This window comes from Sporothrix schenckii, assembly GCF_000961545.1.
Source record: "Sporothrix schenckii 1099-18 chromosome Unknown Cont44, whole genome shotgun sequence".
Lineage (NCBI taxonomy): Eukaryota > Fungi > Ascomycota > Sordariomycetes > Ophiostomatales > Ophiostomataceae > Sporothrix > Sporothrix schenckii.
Window position 1 is genome coordinate 4,284,177 of NW_015971145.1, and position 27,764 is coordinate 4,311,940.

The 27,764-nt window shown below is 55.7% G+C and overlaps 10 protein-coding genes across 10 annotated transcripts; 6 read left to right on the top strand and 4 right to left on the bottom strand.

The window, feature by feature from the left end:
* Positions 1–1,626: 1,626 nt before the first annotated feature.
* Positions 1,627–3,495, top strand: SPSK_08882 (uncharacterized protein; the record flags this gene model as incomplete). Its single annotated transcript, XM_016735468.1, has 2 exons — positions 1,627–2,151; positions 2,245–3,495. 2 exons carry the CDS (start codon positions 1,627–1,629, stop codon positions 3,493–3,495), a joined length of 1,776 nt encoding a protein of 591 aa, XP_016588109.1.
* A 724-nt stretch (positions 3,496–4,219) lies between these two features.
* Positions 4,220–5,164, top strand: SPSK_09615 (oxidoreductase, short chain dehydrogenase; the record flags this gene model as incomplete). Its single annotated transcript, XM_016736187.1, has 1 exon — positions 4,220–5,164. The coding sequence occupies one exon, from the start codon at positions 4,220–4,222 to the stop codon at positions 5,162–5,164; it is 945 nt and encodes a 314-aa protein (XP_016588110.1).
* A 463-nt stretch (positions 5,165–5,627) lies between these two features.
* On the bottom strand, positions 5,628–6,515 carry SPSK_09666 (uncharacterized protein; the record flags this gene model as incomplete). Its single annotated transcript, XM_016736238.1, has 1 exon — positions 5,628–6,515. The coding sequence occupies one exon, from the start codon at positions 6,513–6,515 to the stop codon at positions 5,628–5,630; it is 888 nt and encodes a 295-aa protein (XP_016588111.1).
* A 1,125-nt stretch (positions 6,516–7,640) lies between these two features.
* On the bottom strand, positions 7,641–9,671 carry SPSK_08775 (heat shock transcription factor; the record flags this gene model as incomplete). Its single annotated transcript, XM_016735362.1, has 2 exons — positions 7,641–8,952; positions 9,223–9,671. 2 exons carry the CDS (start codon positions 9,669–9,671, stop codon positions 7,641–7,643), a joined length of 1,761 nt encoding a protein of 586 aa, XP_016588112.1.
* A 4,892-nt stretch (positions 9,672–14,563) lies between these two features.
* Positions 14,564–14,911, bottom strand: SPSK_10068 (uncharacterized protein; the record flags this gene model as incomplete). The annotated part of the gene is made up of 1 exon (XM_016736626.1): positions 14,564–14,911. One exon carries the CDS (start codon positions 14,909–14,911, stop codon positions 14,564–14,566), a length of 348 nt encoding a protein of 115 aa, XP_016588113.1.
* Positions 14,912–17,850: 2,939 nt separating this feature from the next.
* SPSK_08508 (chromatin-binding protein CTF4) lies at positions 17,851–20,625 on the bottom strand (the record flags this gene model as incomplete). Its single annotated transcript, XM_016735103.1, has 1 exon — positions 17,851–20,625. The coding sequence occupies one exon, from the start codon at positions 20,623–20,625 to the stop codon at positions 17,851–17,853; it is 2,775 nt and encodes a 924-aa protein (XP_016588114.1).
* A 639-nt stretch (positions 20,626–21,264) lies between these two features.
* SPSK_09177 (WD repeat protein) lies at positions 21,265–22,733 on the top strand (the record flags this gene model as incomplete). Its single annotated transcript, XM_016735754.1, has 2 exons — positions 21,265–21,302; positions 21,410–22,733. The coding sequence occupies 2 exons, from the start codon at positions 21,265–21,267 to the stop codon at positions 22,731–22,733; spliced, it is 1,362 nt and encodes a 453-aa protein (XP_016588115.1).
* A 307-nt stretch (positions 22,734–23,040) lies between these two features.
* SPSK_09703 (uncharacterized protein) lies at positions 23,041–23,865 on the top strand (the record flags this gene model as incomplete). The annotated part of the gene is made up of 1 exon (XM_016736274.1): positions 23,041–23,865. The coding sequence occupies one exon, from the start codon at positions 23,041–23,043 to the stop codon at positions 23,863–23,865; it is 825 nt and encodes a 274-aa protein (XP_016588116.1).
* Positions 23,866–24,415: 550 nt separating this feature from the next.
* Positions 24,416–24,757, top strand: SPSK_10074 (uncharacterized protein; the record flags this gene model as incomplete). The annotated part of the gene is made up of 1 exon (XM_016736632.1): positions 24,416–24,757. The coding sequence occupies one exon, from the start codon at positions 24,416–24,418 to the stop codon at positions 24,755–24,757; it is 342 nt and encodes a 113-aa protein (XP_016588117.1).
* Positions 24,758–24,931: 174 nt separating this feature from the next.
* On the top strand, positions 24,932–27,545 carry SPSK_08557 (uncharacterized protein; the record flags this gene model as incomplete). The annotated part of the gene is made up of 3 exons (XM_016735150.1): positions 24,932–26,327; positions 26,720–26,929; positions 27,079–27,545. 3 exons carry the CDS (start codon positions 24,932–24,934, stop codon positions 27,543–27,545), a joined length of 2,073 nt encoding a protein of 690 aa, XP_016588118.1.
* Positions 27,546–27,764: the final 219 nt, after the last annotated feature.

A 27,764-nucleotide genomic window follows, 5' to 3' on the forward strand; every position in this document is an offset into this window, starting at 1 on the left:
TTGCTTTCCATAATGCGGTTCACATGTTTGTTTTGTTTTACTTTTGCATTCTGTCACCGTTCCGTTCCCCTTTTCCTTTGTTTTGTGCCCTTCTTTTTGAATTCTACATGGCATCCTGTCTCTCCATAGCATTTTGTAATTTGGCATTTTACTTTTGAAGCATGGCGCCGGAAATATATCAGAACAGCCACATCAACCAACATCGCAAAACAAAAGCGACTCGACTGTGGGCGCTGGAAAAACTGTAATACTACGTCTAATCTTTTCAACTTGATACTGTGGACGATACAAAGAGTAATCATGACCAAGAAAAGTTGGCGATACACGTGACTTCATGACCAGGCTCACGTGCTTATGTACAGGTACATATTCTAATGCAAGGAGTGTATATCACAGTATGTACTAGATACGTTATTGTACTTGGCAGCAGACACACCCGTCTGAAGCGGGCCCGACCTTTTTCCTGGACCCCCAAGTTGGCCAGGGCTTTGCTCGTTTGAAAGAGGCGCGTCGTCCCGTGTCCTCTCCCCTTCTCTGCCCTTTTATTACTCCCTTCCCTCTGACGATTCTCCTCTTGCCACGGCCAAAAACGAGGCCCTATATCGCATATCACATCGCAACTTTCGGCCAACCTTGCCCTTTCCGTTTTCGCAAACAACGCCAGCCCTGTGCTGCGACACAGCGGAACCCCACCCGAACTACTGAATTACGGAGTACGGGGAAGGAAGGCTCGTTTTTAGACGGAGACTCCGGCCCAGGTTAAGGTGGCTACGGGGCGTCTTTGGTCGCAATAGGCTCATTCTTCGCCCTTTGCCGCGTTGTCTTTGGGGGTTCTTTTGTACCCTTTTATTTCCTGTTCTGTGTCTCGCCTCTCCACTTCTTTGCAGCTGCTTCTTTCATTCCATTCACTTGGCAAAGTCCTGTCGGGACATCACTCAAGGCTGATTTGACTTCACGAGGAGGACCATTCCCTAGTCTGACAGTGGACAGAAACCGGAGTGCATGGTGTATGACAAGCGATTCTCGTCCTCTTGATCTTGACCAGGGTGTCATACAGCGAAAATGCAACCGGGCTTCCGTCCCTATCCACAACAGATGCCGTTGCAGCGGTCGCCCCATGGCAATGCGCGACGCGGCGGGCCAGGTACGTAATACGGCGTGCGACTGGGTGGCGCTTTCCTCTCGAGTATTACCAGTTGCGGAGGACGAAAAACTACAGCGTAAAATGGGAAGGCCAAGGCCAGGCCTAGGCGGCAAGGTCCCCCGACAGCACTAAATTTACCGCCTAGCACGGTCGCGCGCCTTCTTTTCTTGGCTCTTTCCACGCTCTGTCGTCCATTGTCAATCTGAGTCGCCCTTCCTTACCCTTTTTCGTTGCAACGCACTTTCCTTGTCAAACAAGCAAGGGCGAACAAAAAGAAACAACGAAAGGCACGGTGAGACAAAGACACAGAAAGAGCCAAGGAGACAAAAGATCGACGCCGTGCAAATCGTTGGACAACGCGAAACTGGGGCAGAAAGGAACCTGGACCCATCAAAATAGTGGCACAATAGCCAGCGGCAAACCGCCCCCGATTTTGTTCTCGTCCTCACTAACGTTTTTCCGAACCTTTTTTCTTAGCCCCCATGATGGCTCCTGCTGGCGTGGCGCATCACGGCATGCTACAACACGCGCCGATGCCTATGCAACCGCAACATCCTCACCAGCATCAATTGGCGCCGCAACCTCACCATCCGCACCTCGCCCAGCAGCAGCAGCAGCAGCAGCAACAGCATCAACAGCAGCAACTGCAGCAGCACGCTGCGAACGTGCATTCCATGACCATGGCCCCCGGAGCGCATCACCACGGCGGCGCGCCGGTTCCCATGGCGCAGCCGCACCACCTGCCGCCACACCAGGCACACCAACAACACCAGCAGGCGGCTGCTGCGGCCGCCGCGCAGCAGGCCCAGAACAATGCCATTGAGGCGGCCAAGCGACGCAGCCGTAAGCCTACGGACAAGACGATGCCGGACGGCGTGGAGGACGTCGTGGTGGGCGACGGCGTGCAGCGGTACCGTGACCTGCGCGACTTTGAGCGGCGGCTGGACGCGACGATGACGCGCAAGCGGCTGGACATTGTGGATAGCGTGCAGCGCAATGGTCCCAAGGTGGGTTTGCCCCCGAATTCCACGGACGCTGCGATCGGCCCATGGACCACCTAGGCCTGAAGCTCAATTTGTGACTAACTTTTTTGCCTACAGAGATACAAGACACTGCGCATCTGGGTCAGCAACACGGTCGAAAACCAGCTGTGGCAGACGGATAGCGCCGGTGTCAACGTCGACAGCTTTGATTTCTCGACCAATGCAGAAGCCTCGTACCGCGTGAAAATTGAGGGGCGCCTCCTCGACGACGACGACGACGACGACGAGGGCGCCGAGGGCGCCGACGAGACCAAGACAGACGAGAGCAAGGCCGCCAAGGAGGCCGGCAACGAGGCCGACGGTGGTGATGCGATGGAGACGGACGACGCTGCTTCTGTGAAGGCCAAGCCGCCTCGGTACCGGTTTACACAGTTTTTCCGTGCCATGTCGGCGGAGTATGTCGTCAAGAAATCACGGGCAGCGGCACAAAACGGCGCCAACGATGCAGAGCCGCGGCCGGTCGAATGGAAGCGCCCCGAGCAACGGCCACCCAACGCGCCCGGCCAGCCCAACCTCCCGCCGGCGCCGGTGCCCGAGTTTGACGAGCTGACGTTCAAGCGGCCCGGCGACGACAACGTGAACATTGTGATCAACCTGTTCCGGTACGAGGAGCCCGAGCGGTTTGCGCTGGACGAGGTCCTGTCCGACATTGTGGACATGCAGGAGGCGACGCGCGCCGAGGCCGTGATGGGCCTGTTCGAGTACATCCGGCTGCAGAACCTGCAAGAGGACGAGGAGAAGCGCAACTTCCGGTGCGACGATTTGCTGCGCAGGCTCGTCAACAACGACATCGGCTATGTTCCGATGCTGCACGAGTACGTCAACGCGCACATCCGCCCGCTGCCGCCCATCCAGCTGCCGTACACGATCCGCGTCGACGAGGCGTTCCACCGCAACAACCCGCAGCCGACCATCTACGACGTGCGCGTCACCGTCGACGACCCGCTGCGCGCGCAGCTGCGGCCGTTTGTGCAGAACCCACAGTACATTGGCCTGCTGCGCGACGTGGGCGTGCTCGACGAGCAGCTGGCCGTGCTGGTGCAGGCCATCAGCATGTCCAAGAGCAAGCACGAGTTCCTGAGCGGACTGGCACGCGACCCGGCACGCTTTGTGCGCCAGTGGCTGAGCTCGCAGAAGCGCGACCTCGACATGATCATGGGCGAGTCGGTGCGCGGCGGGGCTGGCAGCGACCTGGCGGGCGAGGCGTGGCGGCGCGGCGGCAAGGGCAGCGTGTGGGCGTCGCAAAACGCGCGCGAGAGCGTCAACTTGCACCTGGCCAAGCAGCCCCTCATTCCGCGGACCGCGTAGGAGCGCTACAAGTACGGGGAGCGGGCGACGTTCTGGGACTAGGATGTGTCAAGGGAAGGAGTCCAGGCTTGGTTTGTTTGCTTGGTTTGTTTGCTTTGTGTAATCTTTGTTTTTCTTGTCTTTCTTGTCTTTCTTTTCCTTGCTCATCTATTGTCGATTGCTGGTTTGGCCCTGAGGCATCGGGTCGTAAAGAGGTCATTATTCCTTGCGCCTTGTCTCTTATCTTTATCAGGTGTTTTCTTTCAACTGTCATGTAGTATTAGTTTGCTGATCTTGCCATACCTCTATCCAACGGTTTTCGTTTTGTTTTCTTATTTGTTCAACACAGTCTATGACCACTAGCAGCATCCAGGTTGGTGTAATGCGCAGCCATTCTACCTTTGCCAAACGTGGTTTGTAATCGTCCGGTTCATTTCCATTAAAGTCCGAACTGACATCACACATCGGCACTCTGCATTTTGCGGAGCCGCTCACTTACAGCTTGGGAAGGTGCCGCTTGTTTGGCGCCCCCCGACTTTTGCCCTTGCCAGCTTGCCAACTTATCTCGTCGCGCCTCTTACTCAAATAGAAGGAGCGACTGCCATCATCATCCCATCCCGCCCCCGTTCTCAGGCACTATTCTCATCGTCTCTCTGTTCGTACCAAATTGTACTTTTCTTGTATGTTGAACTTGGCATCAGTTTTCAACTCTCATCGACCTTTCAGCTATCAAAAGTAAACTACAATGTCTGTCTTCGGGCCTGGCAACACCGCTGTCATCACGGGCGGCGCCTCCGGCATCGGCCTTGCCTTGGCCGCCAAGTGCCTGGCCAGCGGTATGCGAGTTCTCGTGGCCGACAAGGACGCCGCGTCGCTGGCTGCCACGCCCAAGCATGCAGCCCAGCTCGCCGAGACGCTGTACGGAGGAGCGTCGGCGTCTGGCTCGCTGACGACGCACACGCTGGACGTGTCCCAGCTCAAAGACTGGGCCGGGCTGCGGTCGGCCGTCGAGGACGCCAGCGGGCCGTTGCAGGGCCGCGTCAACCTGCTCGTGCTCAACGCGGGTGTCGGCGGCAGCACGCCGTGGACGGACGTCGCGGCGTTCCACAAGATTTTGGACGTCAACCTCTGGGGCGTCATCCACGGCATTGCCACACTGCTTCCGGTCGTGCAGGCCACGGCCGCCCGGGCCAACGATGCGCCCACGGCCACGACGACCTCGATTGTCATCACGGGCTCCAAGCAGGGCATTACCAACCCGCCCGGCACGAGCCCGGCCTACAACGCCTCCAAGGCCGCTGTTCGTGCGATCGCCGAGCAGCTGGCGTACGACCTGTCCCGAGAGGACAGCAAGGCACACCAGCCCAAGACGGGCGTGCACCTGCTCGTGCCTGGCTGGACGTTTACGGGCCTCAGTGGCAACGACCCCATCAAGCAGCACGGCGACGACGCGGACAAGCGGCCGAAGAAGCCCGAGGGCGCGTGGTGGCCCGAGCAGGTGGTCGACTACCTGCTGGCGGCGATGAAGGCCAACAAGTTCTACGTGATCTGCCCAGACAACGACGTGACGGAAGCCATGGACAAGAAGCGCATCCTGTGGTCGGCGGGCGACATTACCGAAGGCCGCGAGCCGCTGTCTCGGTGGCGGCCCAGTTACAAGGACGCCGTGGATGCGTGGATGAAGAAGTGACGGGGCTTAGATGCACATATGCGTGCACAGTAGGCAGCAACAGGTGGTGAAACAGAATGTAGCACGACAATATACAAAAATATGACACATGATTGACAGGGAAAATGACTTGATATTTTATGAATGCCGGCGGACAGCGAAGGACAAGTGGTACAATATAGATAGACCATTTGAGAATATAGCCTCAGTCTAAGTCTCGCGTCGCCTGCTTCCAAGTCCTCCCACGAGCGGGATCAACGACCAGTTTGTCTCCCATGAGAGGGGAGCTTGCGTAAGCCGATGCAAGCCCATCTGGAAGAGACCGAAGATTCCCGTGTTGCTCGAATCAACTATCGCATTTTGTGTCACCGGGCTGCCGCCGACTCGCGTATATCGCAAGACGTCATGACTCGGCAGCCGGTGCCATCTCTTTTGTGTAGGATCTGCTCTGTCGTGCTGTGGCCGACAGTTTTCCATCTGCTATTCAACCCTTGCGTGCCTTCTTGCGTCCCAGTGCACTCCGCCCAACGTCCTCGTCGCTGCTATCGTCGCCGCCGTTGTTGTAGTGCTTTTTCTTGGTCGCGGCGATTCTCTCATCCTCCCGTCGCGAGGCAGACTGCGGCGCAACCATGAGCTGCCGCGCCTTGAGATTTCGTGCTGTTGCCGTCATGGGCACATCGGTTCTCTGGCTTTGGCCTTGGCTCTGTTGACCCTGACTCGGGTTCTGCACACCACCTTCGGAATCGCTCCCACCGCGGGCCGTGCCCACGCCGCCAAGTGGATTGGCTCGGCTGTATTTCTGGAAGCCGGCCTCGAGTTCGTCCTGAACCTGTGAAAATGATGGGCCCGTTGATGTCGATGTCGTCGTCGCTACGGATACTGCCCCGGCCGTGTTGGTGCCTGTGATGGAGGATGGCGAGGCCAATGCTGCTACCCAGTCCGTGTTGATTTGCGCCTGTGGCTTTGCCTTTGCCTTGGCCTTGGCCTTGGCTTTGGTTGTTGCAAGCGCCGAGAAACTGCCACCACCACTGACCTTGTGGAAATTGGACGGATCGGCTGTCGCCGTGGACGCCGCCGCCACTGTTCCTCCGACAGACCCGCTGGGCTTCGGCGCATTGCGAAGTTCTTGCACGCGGACTTGTCGCTGGGCACGCACAGCCTCGAGAAAGCTCCTCTTGGGCGGCGCCAAAGAACTTGTTGTCGATGCCTCGCCACGGACAATGGCGGTAGCTGCGCTCGTCGGCGGCCTTGTGTCTTTGGCGCGCATCAGCATGTCAATCGAGCCACGCTGTGCTGCATACTGGGCCGATGTTGGGTTCGGATTGCCGGTGGATTTGTTGCTGCCGGCCTTGGCCGAGGTAACGGACGCCATGCTCTGTATACGTTCCAGTCTTTTTTCTTTTCTAGTCTTTGTTACAACGCAGGCGGGTGGAATCGATGTGGATGAAAAAAAAAGAAAAAAAAAGCAGTCTCGAGTGAGGTTGGAAAGAAGTTTAGCTACGCCAAAAATTTCCACGAGGCTGAGGCCATCGCCAAACAGCCTCGCTAGGCCTAAATGGGGGGAACAAAGGCGCTAAACAGCCTGGCGATTTAGCGACAACCGACGGCGCTCCTCTGCGCTTAGGGGCTCAAACATCAGACGAACACGTTTTGCCACGTTTTGAGATATATTACGGCGTATTGTGGTTAACATGCCCAATAAAATGACGCGTCTCGCTTTCAAGAATGCCAATGTCCTTGAAAAAAGTTACCGTGTCTTCGTTTTGTGGAACGTACCAATTCACAGTTTCGAAATATAAAAAAACTCATAATCCAAAAATCAATACATAATCGAACAACTGACAACATTAAGAACTGCAAACCACACACTCCTTCCAAAAAATAAAGAATAAAAAATGAAGTGTAACAGTCTTCCCAATGGTATATGGTGATGCCCTCTTGCATACCAGAAAATTCAGATAACCCCCGGGATGTTAATAGATGCTGTGCCAGAACTCGCCTAGGAGCTCTGGTGTATGATTGTCAGATGTTGTTTCTTGTTTCCTTCCCCGGTAGACCAACCACTTGTCGTCAATGATATATATAGACATTAGGCCGTTATCGTATGCAGTCTGAGAGAACCATCTTGGTCCTGCCGAGTCCCACGCCCCTATTTTTTTTTGTTCGAAGCCTTCGCCCGTCCTGGATGTCCGTTCTCGCCATGTTAAGCACCACGGCCGATCCCATGTAAAAACCACAATGCCGCGTCGATATTAAGACTTCCTTGCAAAATGCGACCGCAAACATAGGGAAAAAAAAGAAAGACAGAAAGAAATGGGAGAAGCCGTACAAGTACAATGCCTCAAATATCCAAAGACGAGAGAACAAACTGAAACTCGTTATCAAAACAAAGGTTCATGTATCCAAAATCGAGACTAGAAAGTGGTGAAAATATGAACCGAGCACGTAGGCACTACCTGGAGTTGGCTAAAGGGAGTCACACATGCGGACACTGCCGTCATACCATGCGCTTACGCTTGCGCTCGTCCTCTCTTGGGCTTCCATCCTCGTCTTCGCGCTCAGCCGTATCGGTCGGGTTCAGAATATGCGCCATGCTGCCACGCCTGGTGGGTGGTGCCGAGCTGTCCTTGATGTTGAGACTGTTGTTGCTGCGGTTGGCCGAAGCCCACGACCAGTTGCCAAGGTCTGGCCCGTTGCCATTGCCGTGGTTGCTGCCGTTGGCAAATGGCGGCAATGTGGGTGGCGGTGTTTCCGGCCGCGAATGGGGCTGTGACGCGGACTGGAGCGAGTAGGCGGAGAAGGAGTCACGGATGCGCTGGTCTTCGGGAGGACCCGCTCTGCTGGGTGAGGATGGATACTGTGTTGGAGGAAGCGGAGGGCCGCCCGTGGGTGGATAAGGGGCATTGGTCGGTTGCCAGCCATGGGCACGGATATCAGCCGATGTGTGGCGGCGTGCCATGTTAGGTGACGGTTCAACAGTGGCCAACGGGTGCTGCGACGGTGGAGGCGGCGGGGGTGGGTGCTGTGGGCGCACAGAGGACGGAGAGGACTGAGTCGTTCCACCGATGGAGCCGTACGGTCGCCGTGTGCTGATGGAGAGATTCGAAGGTACTGGCGGCCGGTGAAAGTTGGGTGGCCGCTGCTGCGGAACGCTGAGATTAGAGCGTCTCGGGTCGTCTTGGGGCATCTGTCGCGGAGACACGGGAGCATTGTCGACGTTGGCAAAGTACGGCCGGCTGCTGGAAAAAGGATGTTCGTGCGACTCGTCAAGGCCCCGGGCCATCTCTGCCTGTCGCTGGATTTCGCCTTGCAAGGCGATGACGTCCCGGTGAAGATGACTGTCCGTAGGTGGCATCATGTTCATGAGGATACGGGACATTTCTTGGTTGAAGTGAAGCAATCGCCCAATGGTGTCCATAGCTGCCTGATGCTTGATGTGCATATAGTGCATCGCCTCCTCGTTGCGCTGTAGCCGAGACTCGATGTTGTAGAACGCATGGTCCAGGCTTGACATTCTCGGGTCCGAACCGTCCGGTATCGGCATGGCCTCCGCTGGCGTTCCGGGTTGTGACGATTGCGGCGCCTTCTGTGCGTTGTAATCGCGATGGACGAGAGAGTGCCGCGATGCTCTGCGCTTGATCTCTCGTAACCCGACTAGATCACCACGTTTGAAGTTGCCGTTGCCATGCTTGAATTCCCAGAGCGTGGTCGAGTCCGATCCATTGGCAAAAACATCGCTAACTTTGTGAAAGCCGTACATGTTCAGCTGGCGCACGAAGGACGAGATGTTGGTGTGCTTGAAATATTGGCTGTATGGCCGGTTAGCAAGACAAAACGCCGGATTCCGTTACAATCCTTTGATTTGCGTCGGGCGCGGGGAGAAGAACAAAAGAACATACGCAAGCACTTTAGAGAAGTCATGCGAAGGCGACATAACGAAGCTTTCGGCTGAGGTTGACCATGAGATAAATGTTGGATGTTCGGGTCCTCCAGCATGCTATTTTCGCGCAGGGTTAGCTACGAGCGCGGTTCCGGGCCGTGGCGGAGAGCGTGGGGCACATGAGAAGCAGCAAACTCACTTGTATAGCTTGTGAATAAAGGCCGTCTGAACAATTTTGGGTTGGTGTACTGCGGGCGCAGCTGCCGCTGGTATTTGCGAGCCGGCGCTGGTTCCCGACGCCGACGGGGCCGCCAGGTGTGTACTATTGGGCTCGGGCTTCGTGGGCGTTGGCTCGGCACTTTCAGGTGGAGACGTGGAGTCACCCTTGCCATTGCCAAAGCCGTTGGCCGCAGTCGTCGAGTTTTCGTTGGAAGCTCCGTTTATTTCGCGTTCGGGGCTTTTGTCGTCGGAGCGCTGCGCCGGCGCGGGCGAACTGTTCGTCGGAGTTGTGATCTCCATTGGGTCGCCCGGCGAAGGAGCAGACATTTGGATGGTGGGCGTCATTATCGGAATCGTTCGTGAAGCCATTGGCTCACCAGGGCTGTCAGTCAAATGTGGGAGGTGTGCGGATTGGGTTGCGGCGGTCATTGTCTAGTAGTTCGAGAAAGGCAAGACATGTTAGCGGTGATGCGCAGGATGTGCCAGTCGATGCGGCATTGTCGACATGGAGAGGGGAAGGCGAAAGCGACAAGGGGCCAAAGGGCGTGGGCCAAATCAGGGAGAATTCTCGCCAGGAAGCCGTCGCAAAAACAGACACACAGATCATACGAACCTCATTGCTTTCTGAAGCTGGAAGGTGTCAAAGCTAGCCTGCTGCTTGACCACATATACACACTCAGCCAGCTGGTCCTGTCCACTAGCTCGTCCGGCGCGCGCGCGCGCTCAATCTGTCTGTGCCACTCTCCTTTTCTCTCTCGGCCTCTGAGTCTCTCGCCGCGCGTCCCGGTATCTTCAATCCAGGCCTCGCCTGTTGCTCGTCTTCTATTGCCCTATTCCCTCTTTCGCAGAAAACCGTGCGCCACTCCTGTCCGTGGAGAGTGGTCCAGCGAAGACCACAGTTTGCGCAATTGATCCACGTCGACAAGTTTGGTGCTCGTGTATGGTCGTCGAGCACTGCAACCGACAACGGCTAGAAGCGAGCGACAATGGTATCGGAGAGGTAATGGTTGTAGGAAACAGCCGAAATAAGTATAAAATCGACCGTGGGTTGGAATGCGATTGCGACTGCACTTTGCGCTGTGCCGCGAGTTCGAGAATGGAGCCGTTCGGTGCGGCCTATCGCCCGGTCAGAACGACAACCAGCAAGATGGATGCAACGGGTGCAATGGATGCGATGGATGTGACGGATGGGGAGAAAAATTCGAAGCCGGGCGGGCCTGGTATATGCGGGATCAAAAAGGGGCAGGTCGAAGAAAGGAGCAGGGGAAAACTCGAAAAAGGAGAGAACGAGAAATAAAAGAAAGAAAGAAACAGAATGACTATTAAGCCGCGATTATGTCGTACACCGAAAAGGAAGTAGGGACTAAGACAGGCAAAAAGTATACACAGGACAAAAGGTGTACAACAGGAAGAGGGAGGGGATGGAAAAGACGAGGAGAATGGTGGCGCACAGTGTTAGGGACGGACTGGTAAAAATGAATAATACCGACTGGAAACTAAGATCTAGAAGCGTAAGAAGGGCCTGTCCCAAGCTTCCTCAGAATCAACCGTGCGTGCTGATTGGTGACGGAAAGGCACCTCGCAGGAGGAGCCGAAGCAGAATGGGAGATTAGACGTGAGGACGGGAAGAAAGAACAACGGAAAATAGATTGAAAGTACGAAATACAGACACAAGGAAAGAGAACAGAAAGCAGAGCACTAGGCGCAGTTGGCCCGGGATTTGCAGCACAGTTGTCCTGTTGACTGTGCGAGTAGTTTTGCAATGGAAGGGACGATGACGGGGGAAGAAAGAGGAAAAGAAGTCGTCTTACGTCCCAGAGCTCTTTCGTCTTTCCACAGAAAGAAGACAAGACCGAAGAAGGCGGAACGAACATACACTAGCGCATTCGTAGCGCAGCACGACTCCACCTACCTGCACTGCGAGACTGCGTCGTGCTGTTCAAGGAGGTCTGGGCGGTGCTTCGACAGGATAGGGGGAGAGGAGAGGGGATCGAGGTGAGATGCGAGTTCTGGGGCGCAAGAGCAGCGCAGGTCGGGGGTGGCGGCGGGTTGATCTTTGCTCTATCGGATGCTCCTATTTAGTGGTGGCGGGATGGGCGAGCATGTAAGATAAAATGTAAGGATCTTGCAAAACAGACAATGTCGAGCATTGTGTCCTGTCCTGCAACTGTATTTCGTGCTGAATTGTTCCAGCAGGACCCTACTGTGGCTATTGCTGCCTCTGTCTCCAGGAACACGTGTATTGCTCGGCAGAATGTGTCTTGAAATAATTGACCAAAAGCTCTAACATGCGCACACACCTGGAAATGGCTGGCCAGGGGTACTTTAAGGCGCCCTCTGTGCAGGAGAGACAGGACGGACAGGTAATGATGCAGCAGGGGCTGTCGCACGGATAGAACAGTGGTCGGAGGCGTCCGGAAATCGAGATGTGGGATGGGATTCGTGGCAACAAGGCGCGAATACAGCGGTTGGAGTTTGTTCGTTGTCTGTGTGTTCTCCGTGTTTGTGTGAGAGGCGAACGGCGTATGCGTACGGCTTATTGTACGCGGGGTCCCAATAAGTCGCTTGTCAGTTGAACTGCGTTGTGTGGTACGAAATAATATGTCGTATGTTTCGCGTGTGTGTATCTTGTTAGGTGTTAATTCGTAGCTGTGTTCGGCCCGCACTGTGAATGATCGCCTCCAACTTCAGAGAGACTTGCCCGCTAACTCGGATCGAGTGTTTTAAGAAAGCAGCACTAGTGATGGTATAGGGCATCTGGCATCTGGCGAGACCAGTTGACTCAACCAAGTCTAGTACTTATACTCAGTAATTACCTGGGCAAGAGGCAAGTAGGGAATGTTACATATGCCTGGTTTCTGGTGGACTGAAGCAGGGTATAACGTGTTGGTTTGCATTCGCCAGAGGATTTTGTCAGTCGCCTTCCTTTCCACACAACCCACTGCTGTGCAAGGTCGTGGATTTGGTTATCACTGCATGCTACCCGTTTTGTAATTCCTTGGAGAAAGAGGATTGATCCCTCGTTTCTGGGACGGCCGGGCAAGTGGGCAATGTATTGGAAGAAGCACAATAAGAGAGTCGAAGACTGGGAAAAGAGCAACTAGAAAGGCTCTCTCGAGGACACAAAGCTGGCGATGAGGCAAGATAGAGGAAGAGGACGAAAAGATAAAAAATATGGGGGAGGGGTGGCCACAAAGAAAGGTGAGATGGGGGCGGAAGGGAGGGGAGCGAACTTAGAGTTACACTTACAGCATATTACTAGCTCGCCTCGCTTGCCTTCCAGAAGTCTTAACTGGGGCGTAGTCGCTACTTAGGACCCTCGTATCCTGAGTTCCTAGAGGCTGAAGACCACCTCGAGCTGGGCTATTAGGCGCAGTCTCGACCCGGAGGAGCGTCCAGAGGGACTGCGTTGACAGTGTGTTGTAGACAGTGTTCCCGAAAGTAGGGTGTTGACATTACACCATAGCCGAGTCTCGGAACTTGTAACGAACGTGGATGATGGGAAAGAATAGCGGGCTTCCAAGAGCGCTAACGCAGGAAAAAGGGAGGAAGGATGCGACGAAAAATATCACCAGGTAAACCCGCTAGTGACTCCATAAGTGGCACCTTTTGGTTAGTGAGACTTTACAGTTTGACAAGCCTGCGCAAGACGGGAAACGGGAGTGGAGAATCAAAAGGAACGGAAAAGCTGTGTTATTCGCAGAAACGTCAACAGAAGCACTTTACATCGTAGAAGCTTTGCGTGGAAGCGGTGGGTCTTACGTTGGAAACGTCCCCAGTAATGGACCCAAGAACATAGCAAGTTTGGGACTGTCTCATTGCTTTCTCCGACTGGGAAACTGGCGATCTAACGACGTTTGTTTGTGCAGTTTTGGTACCGTCTGGTCTTCATCGTCGTCTGGGACCCTCTCTGTTTCCGGTTCTGGTTCTCGTGCTTTGGCTGCCGTGGTTTGGCTTGTTACGCCGCTCACGAGCTGTCGATCAGCCTGTAAGTGTGCCCAAAGCCCAATCTGCACGACAGCAGGATACACGACACAGTCCTGGTAAGCAATGGTTGGTAACGGATTTGGCCTGGTAAGATATTACTGTCTATGTGCAAGAGCTTGTGGGAGTTTGTGGAACCTTTTGCTTGTGCAGATTGGGCTGAAAGAAGGTCAACGTAAAGTGTCGGCCGCAAGGTTATCGAGTATCGGCAATGTTTACAAAGCCAAGGAGCCAGCGGAAGCGAAGGAACTGGTGTGTATGGGTGGGTCGACAGACAGTCCACGGAAAGACAAGCCGCCAGATATCGAGGTTTGCGATGTGCATTGGTTGGGGTAACATTTGATAGAAGCGGCACTCAAAAGCACTCCCTTGGAATGCTGTATCGTATTCCAACCTACCTCCAATCGAAGGTCAGGGGCTCTGGGACGTCTCTGGAAAGATGAGGCTCTATTCCGTAAAGGGGCCATACTAACGGCGTAGGGCTATGCTACAACGACACATTAAAAACGGGAGCAATACGACATACTCCATAAATGATGGAAATGAAGGGACCGTATCTCGTGGCTGAGCAAGGGTGACGATGTACCTGTACAGAAGGAGATCTGCGCGGACTTTCTGGCCCTGCCTTGTTAGTAACATTAACCAATCTCTGGTGACACTGACAGACAAGGCAGCTTGAGAACGGGGTGGTACCATTGGGGACGAGTCCAGAACACTGGAGAGACGATTGGGGCACTGCCGTTTGTTGATATTTTTTCCAGAGTGCGAAGGATAGATGGGCGGTCAAGGGGACAGAGGAGGGGGATGCAGTGCGTCGTATTGGACGGCTTGATATTGCTATAAGAAGGAGCGATCGGGTGTGACGTCGTCATAACATCCATCGTAGGGAACTACGGGGCAGGCCAATTGTGGTAAGGTAAGTGCGATGCGTAGAATGGAATTTTGCACTATGTCCTTGGCCAAATACTGTTCTTTCCTTATGGCAGGGCATATTCTTTATGTCCCTTCCTCTTTAGAAGTTCGGCTTCGCTTCGGCAACCTCACAATGCAGCACAGTGGTGTTAAGTCTGGCTGCCGAAATAGGAAGGACATTCGAGCTAGTTGGTCCTGCCATCTTGTGTGCAATATCTTGTCCAAGAAAGGCAGCTGCGTTTTTTCCATGGTCCGCCCCTTCTTGTAAAATAACCCGTGTGCAAACTGGTCCTGCCAGAAATGAGAAAGAGGTGGCGACGGAACAACTCCAAATTATGAAAAGGGAAGGATCCAACGAAAATGAACAACACGCGTTGCACCTTAAGGGAAGAAGGAGCGCAAGGAATGGCGACGACCGGCACAAGTTACATCGCCATCAGCAACATCTGCCTTCGTTGCGCCATTCTGCCTAGAACAAGAAGCCACGCACTCCCAAGTTCCCGCGCAGCGTACCCGAAATGCTGTGCGACAAAACCCTCGGGCACAGCGAGACCTCTGCTCGGGATGACACAAGAAAGGGTTGGCCAGCCCTGGCAGATCAGCGTCTGGCGCCCCCTGTCTTTCTCCCAACAGTTGATCAGAATCGGGGAATTTTCCGTTGACAATGGTGACGAGCTCTCGATTTGTCCGCGGCTCTCGTTGGCAGTTCCGCTCTCTACTACCTTGTGAGCCCTCGGCCTTGTCTTACGTCGGTACTCCCACACCCGACTCATGGTTTAACGAGAACTGACAACTGACAAAATAGTTCACAAAAAATGCTGCATGTGTCACACAAGGCCCACGCACCTCAATTCAGGCATCGCACATATTATTACACAACAAATCACACACATCCCTGTCAACAATGCCAGACCATATTGATGTCGGCAACAGCCCCCACGCTCACTGCTACTGGTGGTTTCCCCGGACATATTCTAAATTCACACGCCCAGATGACAAGTGCTCGGCTTGGTGATACAAAAAGCCACGACGATGAGAAGTAGATAGCGCTGAAAGGAGGCTACATGTGACGGCAACGCGGCGTGGATAAAGACAGAAAGACACAGATGGCATACAACACGCCACGGCCATTACACCCCCATGCGTACCATACCGAAGTCTCAGTTGTAACTGCCCTCCCTTCTGGTAAGATTGCGTCGAGGCTACGAATGGATCTGATATCGACTGGACATATGAGCCAATTATCAATCAACTACGACATACAGCGGAAAGCGATGAACGCAAAGAGACACGGCGGCAGCTTCACTCGCAAACGCCCTAGCAAACGCCCCAGATCCCTGGTATGTGGTTTGCGTGGTGAATGTTGTGGTCTGTCTAGCGCCCCGCCCTCGTTCTAGACAGACATGCACCGAGTGCATGTACAAATGCACGCAAGCATACAATCATGTACCGAGTCGGATGCCCGTGAGCGGTGCTCCCTAGGAGTTCTCGGTACACAAATTCTTTGAAAACACGACCAAGGAGGGCTGCGTCCGAGAAACAATATACGAACTGCCGGTCGGTGCCGCACCTCGGTAAGCACTTATTTATTTTTATACTGTACATGGTACACCCGTCGACTAATTACCTTGTGGCTGGACTGCAAACACTGTGACAAGACGAACTACGATGAGGCAGATACTTCGCCGGCACGGAAATTACGACACGGTACTCAAAACGTTTGTCCGGCCACGGCTCGAGACATAAACCAATAGTCACACACTTGCTAACACGGCACGCTTTGTCGGATCTCGCAGGTAAATGTTCCCCAAACGTGGGGAGCAAGAGGCTAGTCCACCGGTCAAGCCTTTAGACTCGGTATGTTGAATAAGAGAACGTCGAGGACGGTCCCATGCAACCCCATCCTTCGGCTCTTGGCACTGCTTTTGAGCATTCTTGCAAAGCGACTGGCAGCTCTCAAATATCAGAGAAAGCTGGTCAAAGTACTGTAGCAATTACACATAAAATACACAATTCAGAATTCTGTGTGCTTGAGCGCAACATGCAACCCATTTCATTAGCGGTCAAAGCTCAATGTTTCATCACCTGTCAACCTTCTTCACTGGAACCCGCGAAGACCAGTTTTGCCTGATCTACCTACCATCGCCCCCTTTCTTCCTCCTCTCGTCACCTGCAGAGGTAATCAGTCCTATTGCTCTCTACCAGGGCTTGCAACGCTAAGCATTTGTAAAGTTGTTTCTCTGGGGCTTCTTTTCAAAGTACAATTTAAAACTAACCTCGAGACAATAAATAGGAGAGTACCAAAAATAAACATAAAATTGGTCAATGCTTTGCCCCTGCATAGACTTTTGATTACGGAGTAGCCTGTTTCGGTCTAACATGTAGGGAAGCTGCGATTATGACAGCAGCGCGACAACAAAAGCGTCGTATTTCAATCAGCTGCTGCAGATATTGACACAAAACGATCGCCGAATCAGCCTCTTGACATTGAATTATCTAACAATGGTCCGATGCTCCGTACTGTGCTCATATGGCAATGCATTTTCTTGGGTTTCTTGGAGTTCGACATACTGCAGTACTGCATACACCACTCTTCACGATATTGTACTGTTATAGTCCCCGGGCCATTATGTCCAATTCGTCCTGCGGATGATATTGTCGGTTTCCTCCAGGACCGAAGTGGAAGCTGTCTGTTGGGTCTGCCATTTATACCTTTTCCCCCGCTCACAGCCTGGTGCCTCTCATGAAAATAGATTGTCTTGTCAAGTTGCTGTCGTCACCCTATAATGCAGACAGCATCTCTCAGCTCGCGAGTTTCGTCACGGTACTCCGCATCTTACCTCGGAACAATAGTCGATCCCGCACCCCTTAATCTATCTTTTGTTTCTCAGCAGGTCATAGCAAACCGGGAACCAACAGGCGGCGCTCCTTATGAAAGATCAACCCTGGACTAAGCTGGGGAAGACAAATAGGCGTCCGTCAACAGAGAGCTACTGATACGTCTTGGTGTCTTGGTAAGGGCGGCGTCCGCTATGGGGGAACCGTTTGAAGGAGCAAGAAGCGTATCGATGGAAGAGGGGTCGCAGGGCGTGGAGATCAGAAGCTCGAACGCCTGTTCCCGATGACGAACGTCAGAAGTTCCACCCAGGTTTTGGAAAAGAATCAGGGGCGGCACAGCTGCCCGGTTGGCAAAGCGCAAAGTTGCGCGGCAGACGAATAGTACTCAGTACAGATGCTGCAGGACGTACCTTGAGTCGGCCATCACATCGACTGTACCCGTCGTCTGCAATTGTGTCTTTGTGACGAACGACCACCGCGAGGCGCAAGACGAGGAACGCAAAATCATTTTGGAGCATCAACATGAACAAAACAAGACGCAGGAAGCAAACGGAAATAAAAACAAAAAATGTAAAATAAAAACCCTTAATAAAAAATGAAAACACATACCAAAACAGTACCAAAAATACAACCAACATTCGTATCCCGTAACGTAAAGCCATGCATGAAATCACAAAACCAGACAGTGAAACGCCCGAGAACGACTCTTCGTATACCTCGCTTCCTTTCGCCGGTTCCCGGCTCGTTGACCCATGATCGTTCGTCTTTTCGTCTTATTTTCTGGTTGGCCCTGCAGATCAATCACGTTGCATCCATCCCCTAATTTGGTCCAACCGTTCTCACCCATCAACCCCTTGCCCCTTTCATTTCGAATCTACTCGTCATCTTCATCGTCGTCATCCAGCAAGCCCAGCTGGCCTTGCATACGCCGCTCGCCCAGGGCCCGGATCTTGGTGCCCAGAACCGTCCGGCCGTACCGCTCGGCCACCTTGCCGGCAGCCTCGACCATCTTGCCACCGCCATCGCGCATCAGCCGCACCAGCTCGAGCGCGCGCATGCCACGCTCCTCGCCGGCGCGGCACTCGAGTGCCAGCAGCTGCAGCAAGGTCTTGTCGGTCTCGAGCTCGAGGCGCGCGAGTGCGGTTTTGAGTGCGTACGAGGATTTGGATTTGCCTTCGCCGTCCATGTCGAGACGGTCGACCAGTTGGGCGGCGTGTACGCCGTGTAGAACAAACGTATGCTCGAGACGGTTGGCGGCCGCATCGTCGTCGGCATTTTCGTCGGCGTCGTCGTCAGCAGCAGCAGTCTCAGTCTGCTTAGGCGCGCGGCCCAGCGGGATGCTGAAATCAAACTCGGACAACAGCGGACGCGGGAAGTAGGGATACTGGTCGCCGCCCTTGAGGATAATACAGTGGAACTTGCCGTCGGCGACGGCGATGGGGAAGTACGTCTCGTGTTTGCGTCCTGATGCCAGACGTGCCATCTGTCGCGTGTCGAGCAGCGGCACCCAGGATGCGCGTGACGGCCGGCGCCAATGCAGCAGTGTCAACAGCGTGCCGGTCGAGTCGTAGATGCACGGTTCGCCCTCGTCGGAAAAGAAGACGGACTGCACCGAAGCGCCAGCAGGCAGCGCGACGGCGTCCTCGTTCTGGCAGATCTCGTCGCGCTGCACATTCTCAATGGTGTACTGCAGGCGCGCGGTACCGTCGGGCGCCATGGGACCATTGCCCAGCGTCCAAACGTAGTCCTTCCAGCTCGCACACGTGACGACTGGCGTGCTCTTGGGCCGGTAGACGCGGTAGGGCACACCAAACAGCGTGTAGACGCGCACGTAGTCGGCGCTTGTGACGACAGTGACAAACGATGCGCTCAGCGACATGGCGACGACGGATTCGCCGGCTGGCAGTTTGGTGCGCCAGTCGAGGCGCTGCTGTGTCCAAGACTCGTGTGGGCGGTAAAACACCATGGCAGGCGAAGACGATGGACTGGATCCGTCGCCAGCGCCACGTGGTGGGCACGAAAAGAGTGTGCCGTGCTCGTTGAGGCAGGCTTTGTCGTATAAAAAGGTGTCGGTGAAGTGGAAGTCGCGCTGGAACTCACGGTCGTAAAACTCGACCGTCACAGTGTAGTGGGCGTCCTGGTCGATGGTCCAGACCACGCCCACGAGGTTGAGGCAAAGGTACTTACGGTTGCCGCGCCAGGGCGTCGATCCGGGCTGGAAGGCCGGGTGGTATTGAGGCTGCCACAGCGCGCGGCCACCTGCGCCAGCACCGCCGGCTCGCTTGGCACCCCGGACTGGGAGAAGTCCGCTGTCGCCGTCATGTGGCCGTTTACGGCCACCATTGGCGCCGGCCATGGTGTAGCCAGCGCCGTCGTCGTCCACGACAAAACCGTCGTCATCATCGGCCATCATGTCATAGTCGTCGCCATTCAATAAACTGTCGAGGTCCTCATCGTCGTCGTCGCCCTCCACAGCCTCACGGGCAACCAGGCCCGACTGCTCAGCACCGCCAGCATTGCGGCTGCCGTCTGGCCGCTGCTGCTGTGGTCGGCGGGCAAGGCCGTTGGCGGAGATCTCGCCGAGCGGGTCGTGGATGAAGGGGCTCGGCTGCGTGGGCAACCGTAGCAGCACGGCGTACTGGGCGGTGATAAAATCTGGGTAGATGTACACCTCACCCTCGCCGTTTGTGAAGGCTACGAGGTTGTTGGTCGGGTGCCAGGAAATGTCTTGGACACCGCTGTAGTCGTAGCGGGCGACAACGCTTTGGGATTTGGTCTCCCACAGGAGAATTTTGCCGTCTTTTCCGGCGGATGCCAGGAGTGCGCCGTTGGGCGACCAGGCGAGCGCGGTGATCTCGCCGTCGTGGCCATTTGCAAACACGCGCTGCTTCTCCCAGTCGTGCTTTGAGACGACCTGTATGTCACGCGTGGGCGTCGGCACGGCAAAAGCACGGCCGTCGGGGTGCCAGGCGACCTTGGCAGAGGTGTCGGCTTCCGAGTCCAGGCTGCCGATGATGCCGTCGACCTTGCGAATCAGGGCCGGGTCGCCTTTTGTGCTGTTGTTGTTGTTGTTGTTGTTGTTGTTGGTTTCAGCAGCATCGGGTCCCGCGGCACCAGTCTCGTTCTCGTCGTCCGTCTCGATCAGCGAGTAAACGTAGATGATGCCATCCGTGCAAGACACAGAAACTGTACGACCCTTCGGGTCAAACGACACGTGCTTGGCTGGCCGGTTGTGGGCGCGCAGGTGGCGGACGACCGTATTGTCGTCAACACGCACGATGCGCACTGTCAGCTCGTCACTCGCCACGGCGCACCAGCGGCCATCGGGCGACAGGGCCACTTCACGCACGGGCAGCGACGTGCGCAGCAGAAAGCTCTCAAAGGAGGGTGGAGCGTCGAGGGAGTAGAGGCTAACGGTGCCATCCTCGGAGCCGGCAACAAAAAACGTGTCGGTGGCGGCGACACTGACATTTTGCTCTTGGCAGTCGTCGACGTTGGTGGGCTCGCCGTCGGAACCCGTCTTGAAGATGCGGATGGTGTTGGTGGCGCCGACGGAGATCAGCTGGCGGCCGTTGGGCGTGTAAGCACAGCGAGTGCAGCCGAGGCCATGCGCAGGGCGCGGCCGCGGGCGCGACGCCGCAGCGGACATGGTGAGGAGAAGCAGCTAGACGGCTTGGAGACGGACGAAAAGCGACTGTAGAAAGACAACGACGAGGAGATTTGACGAGAAACAGACAAGGTCGTCGTTCAAGTTTGTTTGATCGCTTTATACAAGCTCAATGAATTAGGAAATGCCTCCCCAGTGCGAATCGGCAATGCTGGTGATTGGATTGGGCGATGATGGCTGCTTTGTGGCAGTCGGCGTTGTCGTGGTCATCGTCAGGTGTGGTGAGGCACACGCAAAATAATACAGCGCGATGCTCGCTGCGGTTTGGCCGTGGGGAAGACGCGTCGAGGCGCGTCGCTCGTTAATGGACATTTTAATTGGGGCCTTCCCCTTTTGGCGCTTTGTCGAAATGGAAGGAGCCCCGCCAAAAATCGAGCACTAGGAAAGGAGCTTTTCGACCGCCGCTTGCCGGACCGGCTGCCACCTGGCCGCCTCCTTTCTCATGTTCTCCTATTGTCTCTATCGACACAAACAGGCAGACAAATACGTTCCTAGGCAACCACATCGGAACTCTTTATTTATACAGAGATCCGGCATTAGATTCTGGGAAGAAGGGAAAGAAGAGGAGAGGAACAGCAAGTAGACTGTGTCCACCTTTCAGTTTCCCAAGAACAGCGCAAAATGCAGACTGCCGATCCACAGCGGTTCTTTGAGACCGAGTGAGTTTGAAAATCAAAATTGCTCCGTCTCAGGGGGCAACTGAGACTGCCTTCTATCCATTGTCAAGATAAACATCCAGAAGAGAACATCCGCTAACAGGCGACAGCGCCGCCCAGGAGCAGAGGGAGCGCCGGTCAGCCAAGTCGGCAAACAAGTATGGCAGCCCCGTATTGCTCAAGTCCAAGGTCCTGGCCGTTCTCGCCGACCCAACCTCGGCAGCCCACGTTTTTGTGGCAGAGTCAGCTGGATCCGCCCGGCGCGTGAACGTGCTCGACGAGAGCGACAACGACGTCAAGGCCACGGCCTATCGCGGCCCAGCGGCGCCAGTTACGTCGCTCGCGCTCGGCGGCCCCGGTGGCAAGACACTCTTTGCGGGGTCTTGGGACAAGACAGTCTGGTCCTTTGATCGCGATACGCACCAGCCAGGTATACGGTACGGCCTGGCCGGCGGTGCCGGTGGCGGTGGCCACACGGACTTTGTCAAAGCTGTCGTGTGTGGGCGCCTGGGCGACCAGGATGTGCTCATCAGCGGTGGCGCGGACAAGAAGATTATTGTATGGGATGTGGTATCGGGCAAGCGGCTGCACACGCTGCAGGACAGCGGGCCGACAGCCAAGGGCAACCGACAGAGCATGCTGGCGCTGCAGGATCTGGCAATCGACCCCGTGGCAACGACGCGCGACGAGATCTGGTTGGTCAGCGCGAGCAGCGACCCGCACATTCGCAGGTGGCGGATTCGTCTGGACGGCTGGGAGCAGGTGACGGAGGATGCACAGGACGACGTCAACAACAAGGACGTCACAACAGACCGGCCCAAGAAGACGCTGCTGGCGCACCAGACGACCGTATACAAGGTCGTGTTTGAGGACCACAACTACAGCGGTGGCGGCGGCGGCGACGACGACGATGACAACGGTGAGGATGTCAACCTGTGGACGTCCAGTGGTGACGGCACGGCTAAGTGCCTGTCGCGTCAGCACGGCTTCCAGCATCGTGAGACCGTCGGCAGCGGCAGCAGCACGTTCAACCACGGCGATCATGTGCGCGCCGTGGCCGTGACAGATGCGTGGGTGATAACGGCCGGGCGCGACGAAGACCTGCAATATTGGGACCGCACTGGCGCAGCCGATGCTACTGACGACCGGGCCACTGTGCGCTACGCTGCGATCACAGGCCACTTTGACGAAGTGACTGACCTGGTCGTGCTGAGCGACGGACGGCGGCTCTGCAGTGTCAGTCTTGACGGCACGGTGCGGACATGGCCGCTGGTCAAAGCCGACGTTGATGCCCTCGTGAAGCAGCAGAAGGAAGACCGTGCGGCTGCAGCAGCTGGGATTGTCGATGACGATGCCGACAAAAATGCTGAGGAGGGGGGTTTGATGACGGCTGACGAGGAGGCCGAGCTTGCCGCCCTGATGGAGGACGACTGAGTTGAGATTAGGGCGTGAGGCACAAAATGCACAAAAGGCACAAAAGGCAAAAGCATTTAGATTTTTGTTTACTTAGATAAATCCACAACATGGCACCCAGTAAGATACAGTGCATGACTAGATTTAGTGTGCTCTAGAAATTCCGCAATTTACTATTTTAGTGGATGGTGCCTGACTTTGTAGCGCATGACATCACACCAGCTAATATGCGTTTCAACTACAGTATTTGAACGTCCGCATCCGCCTTAAACCACAACTAAACCAAGCAAATCAACTCCCAAGCAATTACATAACCTCCGCATTCGCCATGCCGCCGCCAAAACCAAAACCACCTCCGCGGCCGCAACTGACGCATTTTCTATGCATCCCGCTGGCAACCACAGTCGGCCGGCCACAGCTCGCTGACAGTCTGGCCACATTCCATGCTGACGTGGCAGCTACTGCGGTCGCCATGACCAGCGGCGGCAACGGCGGGCCCAGTAGTGCCAACGACCGGAACGCGAGAACGAGCCGGGGCCCGCTGCCGCCCACGGCACTACGAGCGGTCGGTACTTTGCACTTGACGCTGGGCGTGTTGAGTCTGGGCGACGGCGACCGACTGCAGGAGGCTGTGTCCCGGCTCCAGTCGCTCGCAAGGCGGGACGAGGCAGCCGAAGGCGCAGCCGGAGGCAAGGACATGCCCATCTCCATGGCCCTTCGCGGCCTCCATGCCATGCAGCCGCCAGCGCGGGCTACTGTGCTCTATGCGTCGCCGGTAGACGAGAAGACGGGCAGTCTTGCCGCAGCAGGCGGTCCTCTTCTCGAACTCTGTGAGCGCGTGCGGACTGTCTTTGCCGACCTCATGGTCCCCGACGAGCGGCCATTGTTGCTGCACGCAACAATTGTGAACACAGTGTATGCCAAGCAGCCGCGAAGCAACGGCGGAGGGGGAGGAGGACGTGGACGAGGAGGAGAAAAGCTAACGTTTGATGCACGCGAGCTGATTGAGCGCTACGATGACTTTGTGTGGATGGAGAAGGTGCCGGTCCATAAGGTGGCACTCTGCCGGATGGGCGCGCAGACGACCGCCGTGGATGACGACGGTGCCGTTGTCGATGCAGCGTATCCCGTTGAAGCCGAGGTTCGCATATAAATATACAAGAAATTGTCTACGAACAGAACATGAACAATGGATGCAAACGCTATGAGATCGCTGGTTGATCTGAGGATCGCGATGGCATCCAAGACGACACATATTCCTCAACTGGATAACAGAGCAGCCACCCTTGACTGCACCTTAGGCACCAGTTAAATTGGTGAGGGGGAGAAGACATCGAAGCAAGGCACAAGGAGGACGGCTGCATTCGATGGTCCCAAGTTACCTTGCGCCAGGCTGCCAACACAGCTCCAGTAATAGCGCTAACCGGTTGTGCATGTCCTGAAAGTGATGATCGTGTGTGTACGACATACACGTATAAGCTGCTCATAATCTTTGACTGCCAAACACCACTACTAATATCAGTGATTTCTTTCAGCCTTGTCAGCCTAGGCACCTTCTGTTTCTATCCATATGTGTTCTTTCTTGCTCGACTTACAGCACTAAAGTCTCCTCTTGCGCCCTGTGGCTGCCTTGCCCCGCCGTGGCCTGGCCAGTCGCCCCGTTTGCGCCTTCCTTGTTCCCCACGAATGGCCCGTGTCACCTAATGTTCGCATGCGAAGACCCACTTTCGTCCTCCCTCGCTCCTTCTTGTCGCACACTCAACCGCACGTCGCCAACAGCGTCTCCTTCCTTTGCTGTCCTGAAGGAGCACGTGGGTGACGAGCACCGACAAACCGACGAAATTATTGCAAAATCCCGTCATTTACATCTCAAGGGTTTAAACCTTATCAACCCGCTTCGACGGCCAACAATTGACCTGCATCGTAGCGGCAACGTGCACCCTCCGCCTCGCCTCCGCCATTTCGCAAGGGTGAACCCCGCCGTCTCCCGTCTGCACACAGCCAAGGACGCGACGATCATGCATTTCGATGCCAACGCTTTATGACAATAGGATGGCTCTATGAGGCAAACGCCGTGAATCACAGAGACTCACGGTCCGCCTCGCCTTTCCCGTTCTCACGTGCTCTCATCCAAGCCGGTTCCGTCTGGACAAGACCGTGCCACCGGCACCTCCGATCCGGATGTCGTTGCTGCGCGGCTGGTTGGGAAAGAATAAACCATGCTAAACCCACATCCGGCGGCCGCTACTTCCGCCTCATCACTTACGTCTTCCTCGTCCATCTCGTCTTCCTCGTCTTCGTCGGTCGTCTCCTCCACCTCGGACGTCAACAACAGCGGCGGTACCGCAGGCTACCATCCCCTATCGTCAATATCCTCGTTTTCTGGAACACCAAATCCACCTGTCACCGTGGCGTCCTCAACAACACCGCAGCATCCTGGCGGCGGCGGCGGTGGCGGCGCTGCCAGCGCTTCGACCAGCGTGCCGGTCGGCTCGAGCTCCAGTGCCAACCGGAGCAGTAGCAAACGACGTGGCGCCGGCCCGACCGCGGCTGGGGTAGCATCCTCGTCACATGTTCTCCGGACGACCTCGGCGGTGACGGCCGTGGCGGCTTCTACGTCGGGGGCGGGAAGCGGTGGCGGCACCGGTGGAAGTAGCAGCCACAACAATGATAGCAATCAACGCGCCGGTGGAAGCGGACCGCCCTCCCCGCCCAACAATGGCGGAAGCGCAGCTGCTTCTTCGGGGATTTTAATAGCACCGCCGCCCCGTGTTGCTCTCGGTGCTGGAAATCAAAGTACGTCGACCGTGCCAGACCCGCCGAGCGGAACCTCCAGTGGAGACGGCGGTACTAGATCGGCGTCTGGTCCGGGTGGCGGCGGCAGTGGCAATAGTGGAAACAGCGGCAGCGGAGGCGGTAGCGGGAGCGGAAGCGCAGCCGGAGGAGGAGGAAGTGGCGGCGGCGTTGGCATGGCATCGTCCGCCAGCAGCAGCAACAGCACCAAGGATGCGCACTGGGTCTACACGGCCAATCACCACAACTACCACCAGCGGCAGCACCACCACCACCACCATGGCCACCACAGCATATCGTCTTTGGCTTCATCGTCGTCGTCTGTGTCTGCATCAGCCGCGGCAGCTTCGCTCAATGCGGCCGCTGCGTCCGCGCAGCTTGTCAAGGAAAAGGACATGCGCATCGCCCAGCTGGAGCGCGAGTTGCACATTATGGAATCCGAGTTCACTCGCGAGCTCGACAAGCTTAGCAAGGCCGAGTCAGAAGCCGCCACATTTTGGCAGGCAAAGAATAGCCGCCTGCAGCAGCAGCTTGCTCAGGCCGATACCGAGAACCAGCTGCTACAGGCCGAAGTGGAACTACGCGAAGCCGAGCGCGCCGAGCTACGGGCCGGCTGGGAGGAAATGCAGCGTTCCGCGGTTGCACGAGACGAGGAGGCAAGGTCGTTGCGCGAGCAAGTCCGCGGTCTCAAAGAATGGGTCAGCACGTCTACACGTGCCGGCGGCCAGGTGGCTAGCGACGAGGTCTTTGGTGACGGTATGGCACGTCTGGCCAACGGCGTGCAGAATTGGGTAATTATGCACTTTCGGCGTGCCAAGTTGGGTATGTAGATTGTGGATGTGGTTGACTTCCGTGCATTGTCCTACCCGATCCCTTCCTTTACCCCTATTCTATTAGCCCACTCATCCCGTCCACCAATCTTTCTTGTCCGTGCCGTCACCAACCAGTCACAAATGTCCCTTTGCACCAAATGCACTGTTCTGTGCTACATACAGCAGAGCCTCTTTTTTTTGGTTTTCCCCCTTCCGCCTGCTCATTTATTGTGTTTCTTCGACATGAGGCCCTACACAATCGACCGTCGTATTTATCGCGTCTTTTCCTTCCCCCCTCCTTATTCGTCCCTTACGGTGTCTACCAATCGTATATCTCTGAAGCCCCCCAACAACGGATGCTAACCAAATACCCGTGTCTCCCTTCCTCTACCCCCCATACAGATACCGACAAAGCCAGTAAGAATGCGCGTGAGAGCCTCGCACAGCTCGTGCCCATGTATGACGATCTACGGCATTCTGCCAAGCTGCACTTGCTGCAGTCTGCCGTGTCACGGGTGCTTGTTGATTTGATTTTCGATGCCTACTTCGTCGGTCTTCCACCGCAGCAGGCCGCACAGCTCGAAGAGGTAGAATCCTTTTTAAAACCCTTTGGTGAGTGATGCCACTGCCGGCAAATATTTTCTGGCCAATGCTTTCTTTGTCTCCCCCCACACCCTTCTCCCCGATTTTATTTCCACGCGGTATTGGTACTCGTCTTCTTGCCGTTATTCTTTTTCTAACTAGGCTTTTCAAATCTACAGCCGGAACCGCCGAGCCGATCAACCAGTGGCGGGCGTTGACCTTGGACATTGTCAGCAAAGACAGTGCCCAGCAATTGCAGGCGGAGACAACGCGCGTGATCGACCAAGTCGTAACGCGTGTCAACGACGTGTTGGATGCCATAACTGACGTGCAGCGCACCGATGCGCGCGATCATGCCCTACGGCAGCTTGTCACCAGTGCACTGGAGCTGGCACGCCTTCTCGTGACCCAAAAGGCTGTCTTCCGCGTAATTATGCCGTCCATCGTGCCGCACCAGCAGGTCCTTTTTGATGCAGCTACCATGGAGGACATTGGGGGCGAGGAGGACGACGACGACGGGCTGTCACAACGAGAGATTGCGTGTGTGACGTTTCCAGGTATTATCAAACGAGGTGACGAGACGGGCAGCCACCTGCAGTACACCAACGTGATATGCAAGGCAAGGGTACTGTGTGCTGCAGAATAGAAGCACGGAGCCCAACGAGGCAGGTGCAAGCCATCGTGCAGCGAAGCAATCGTGCGTGCAGTCAGTCCAGCCGCAGAGCCATGCAGGCAAATGTCCAACCAGGCAAACATGTGTGGGCAGACGACGGAGATCAACAACGTATGTAAACAAGTGCAGAGCAAAGCCAATACAGCAGTGCAAAAGAACCAGGCCCAGCTCCCACGTAACCATGAGAGATCT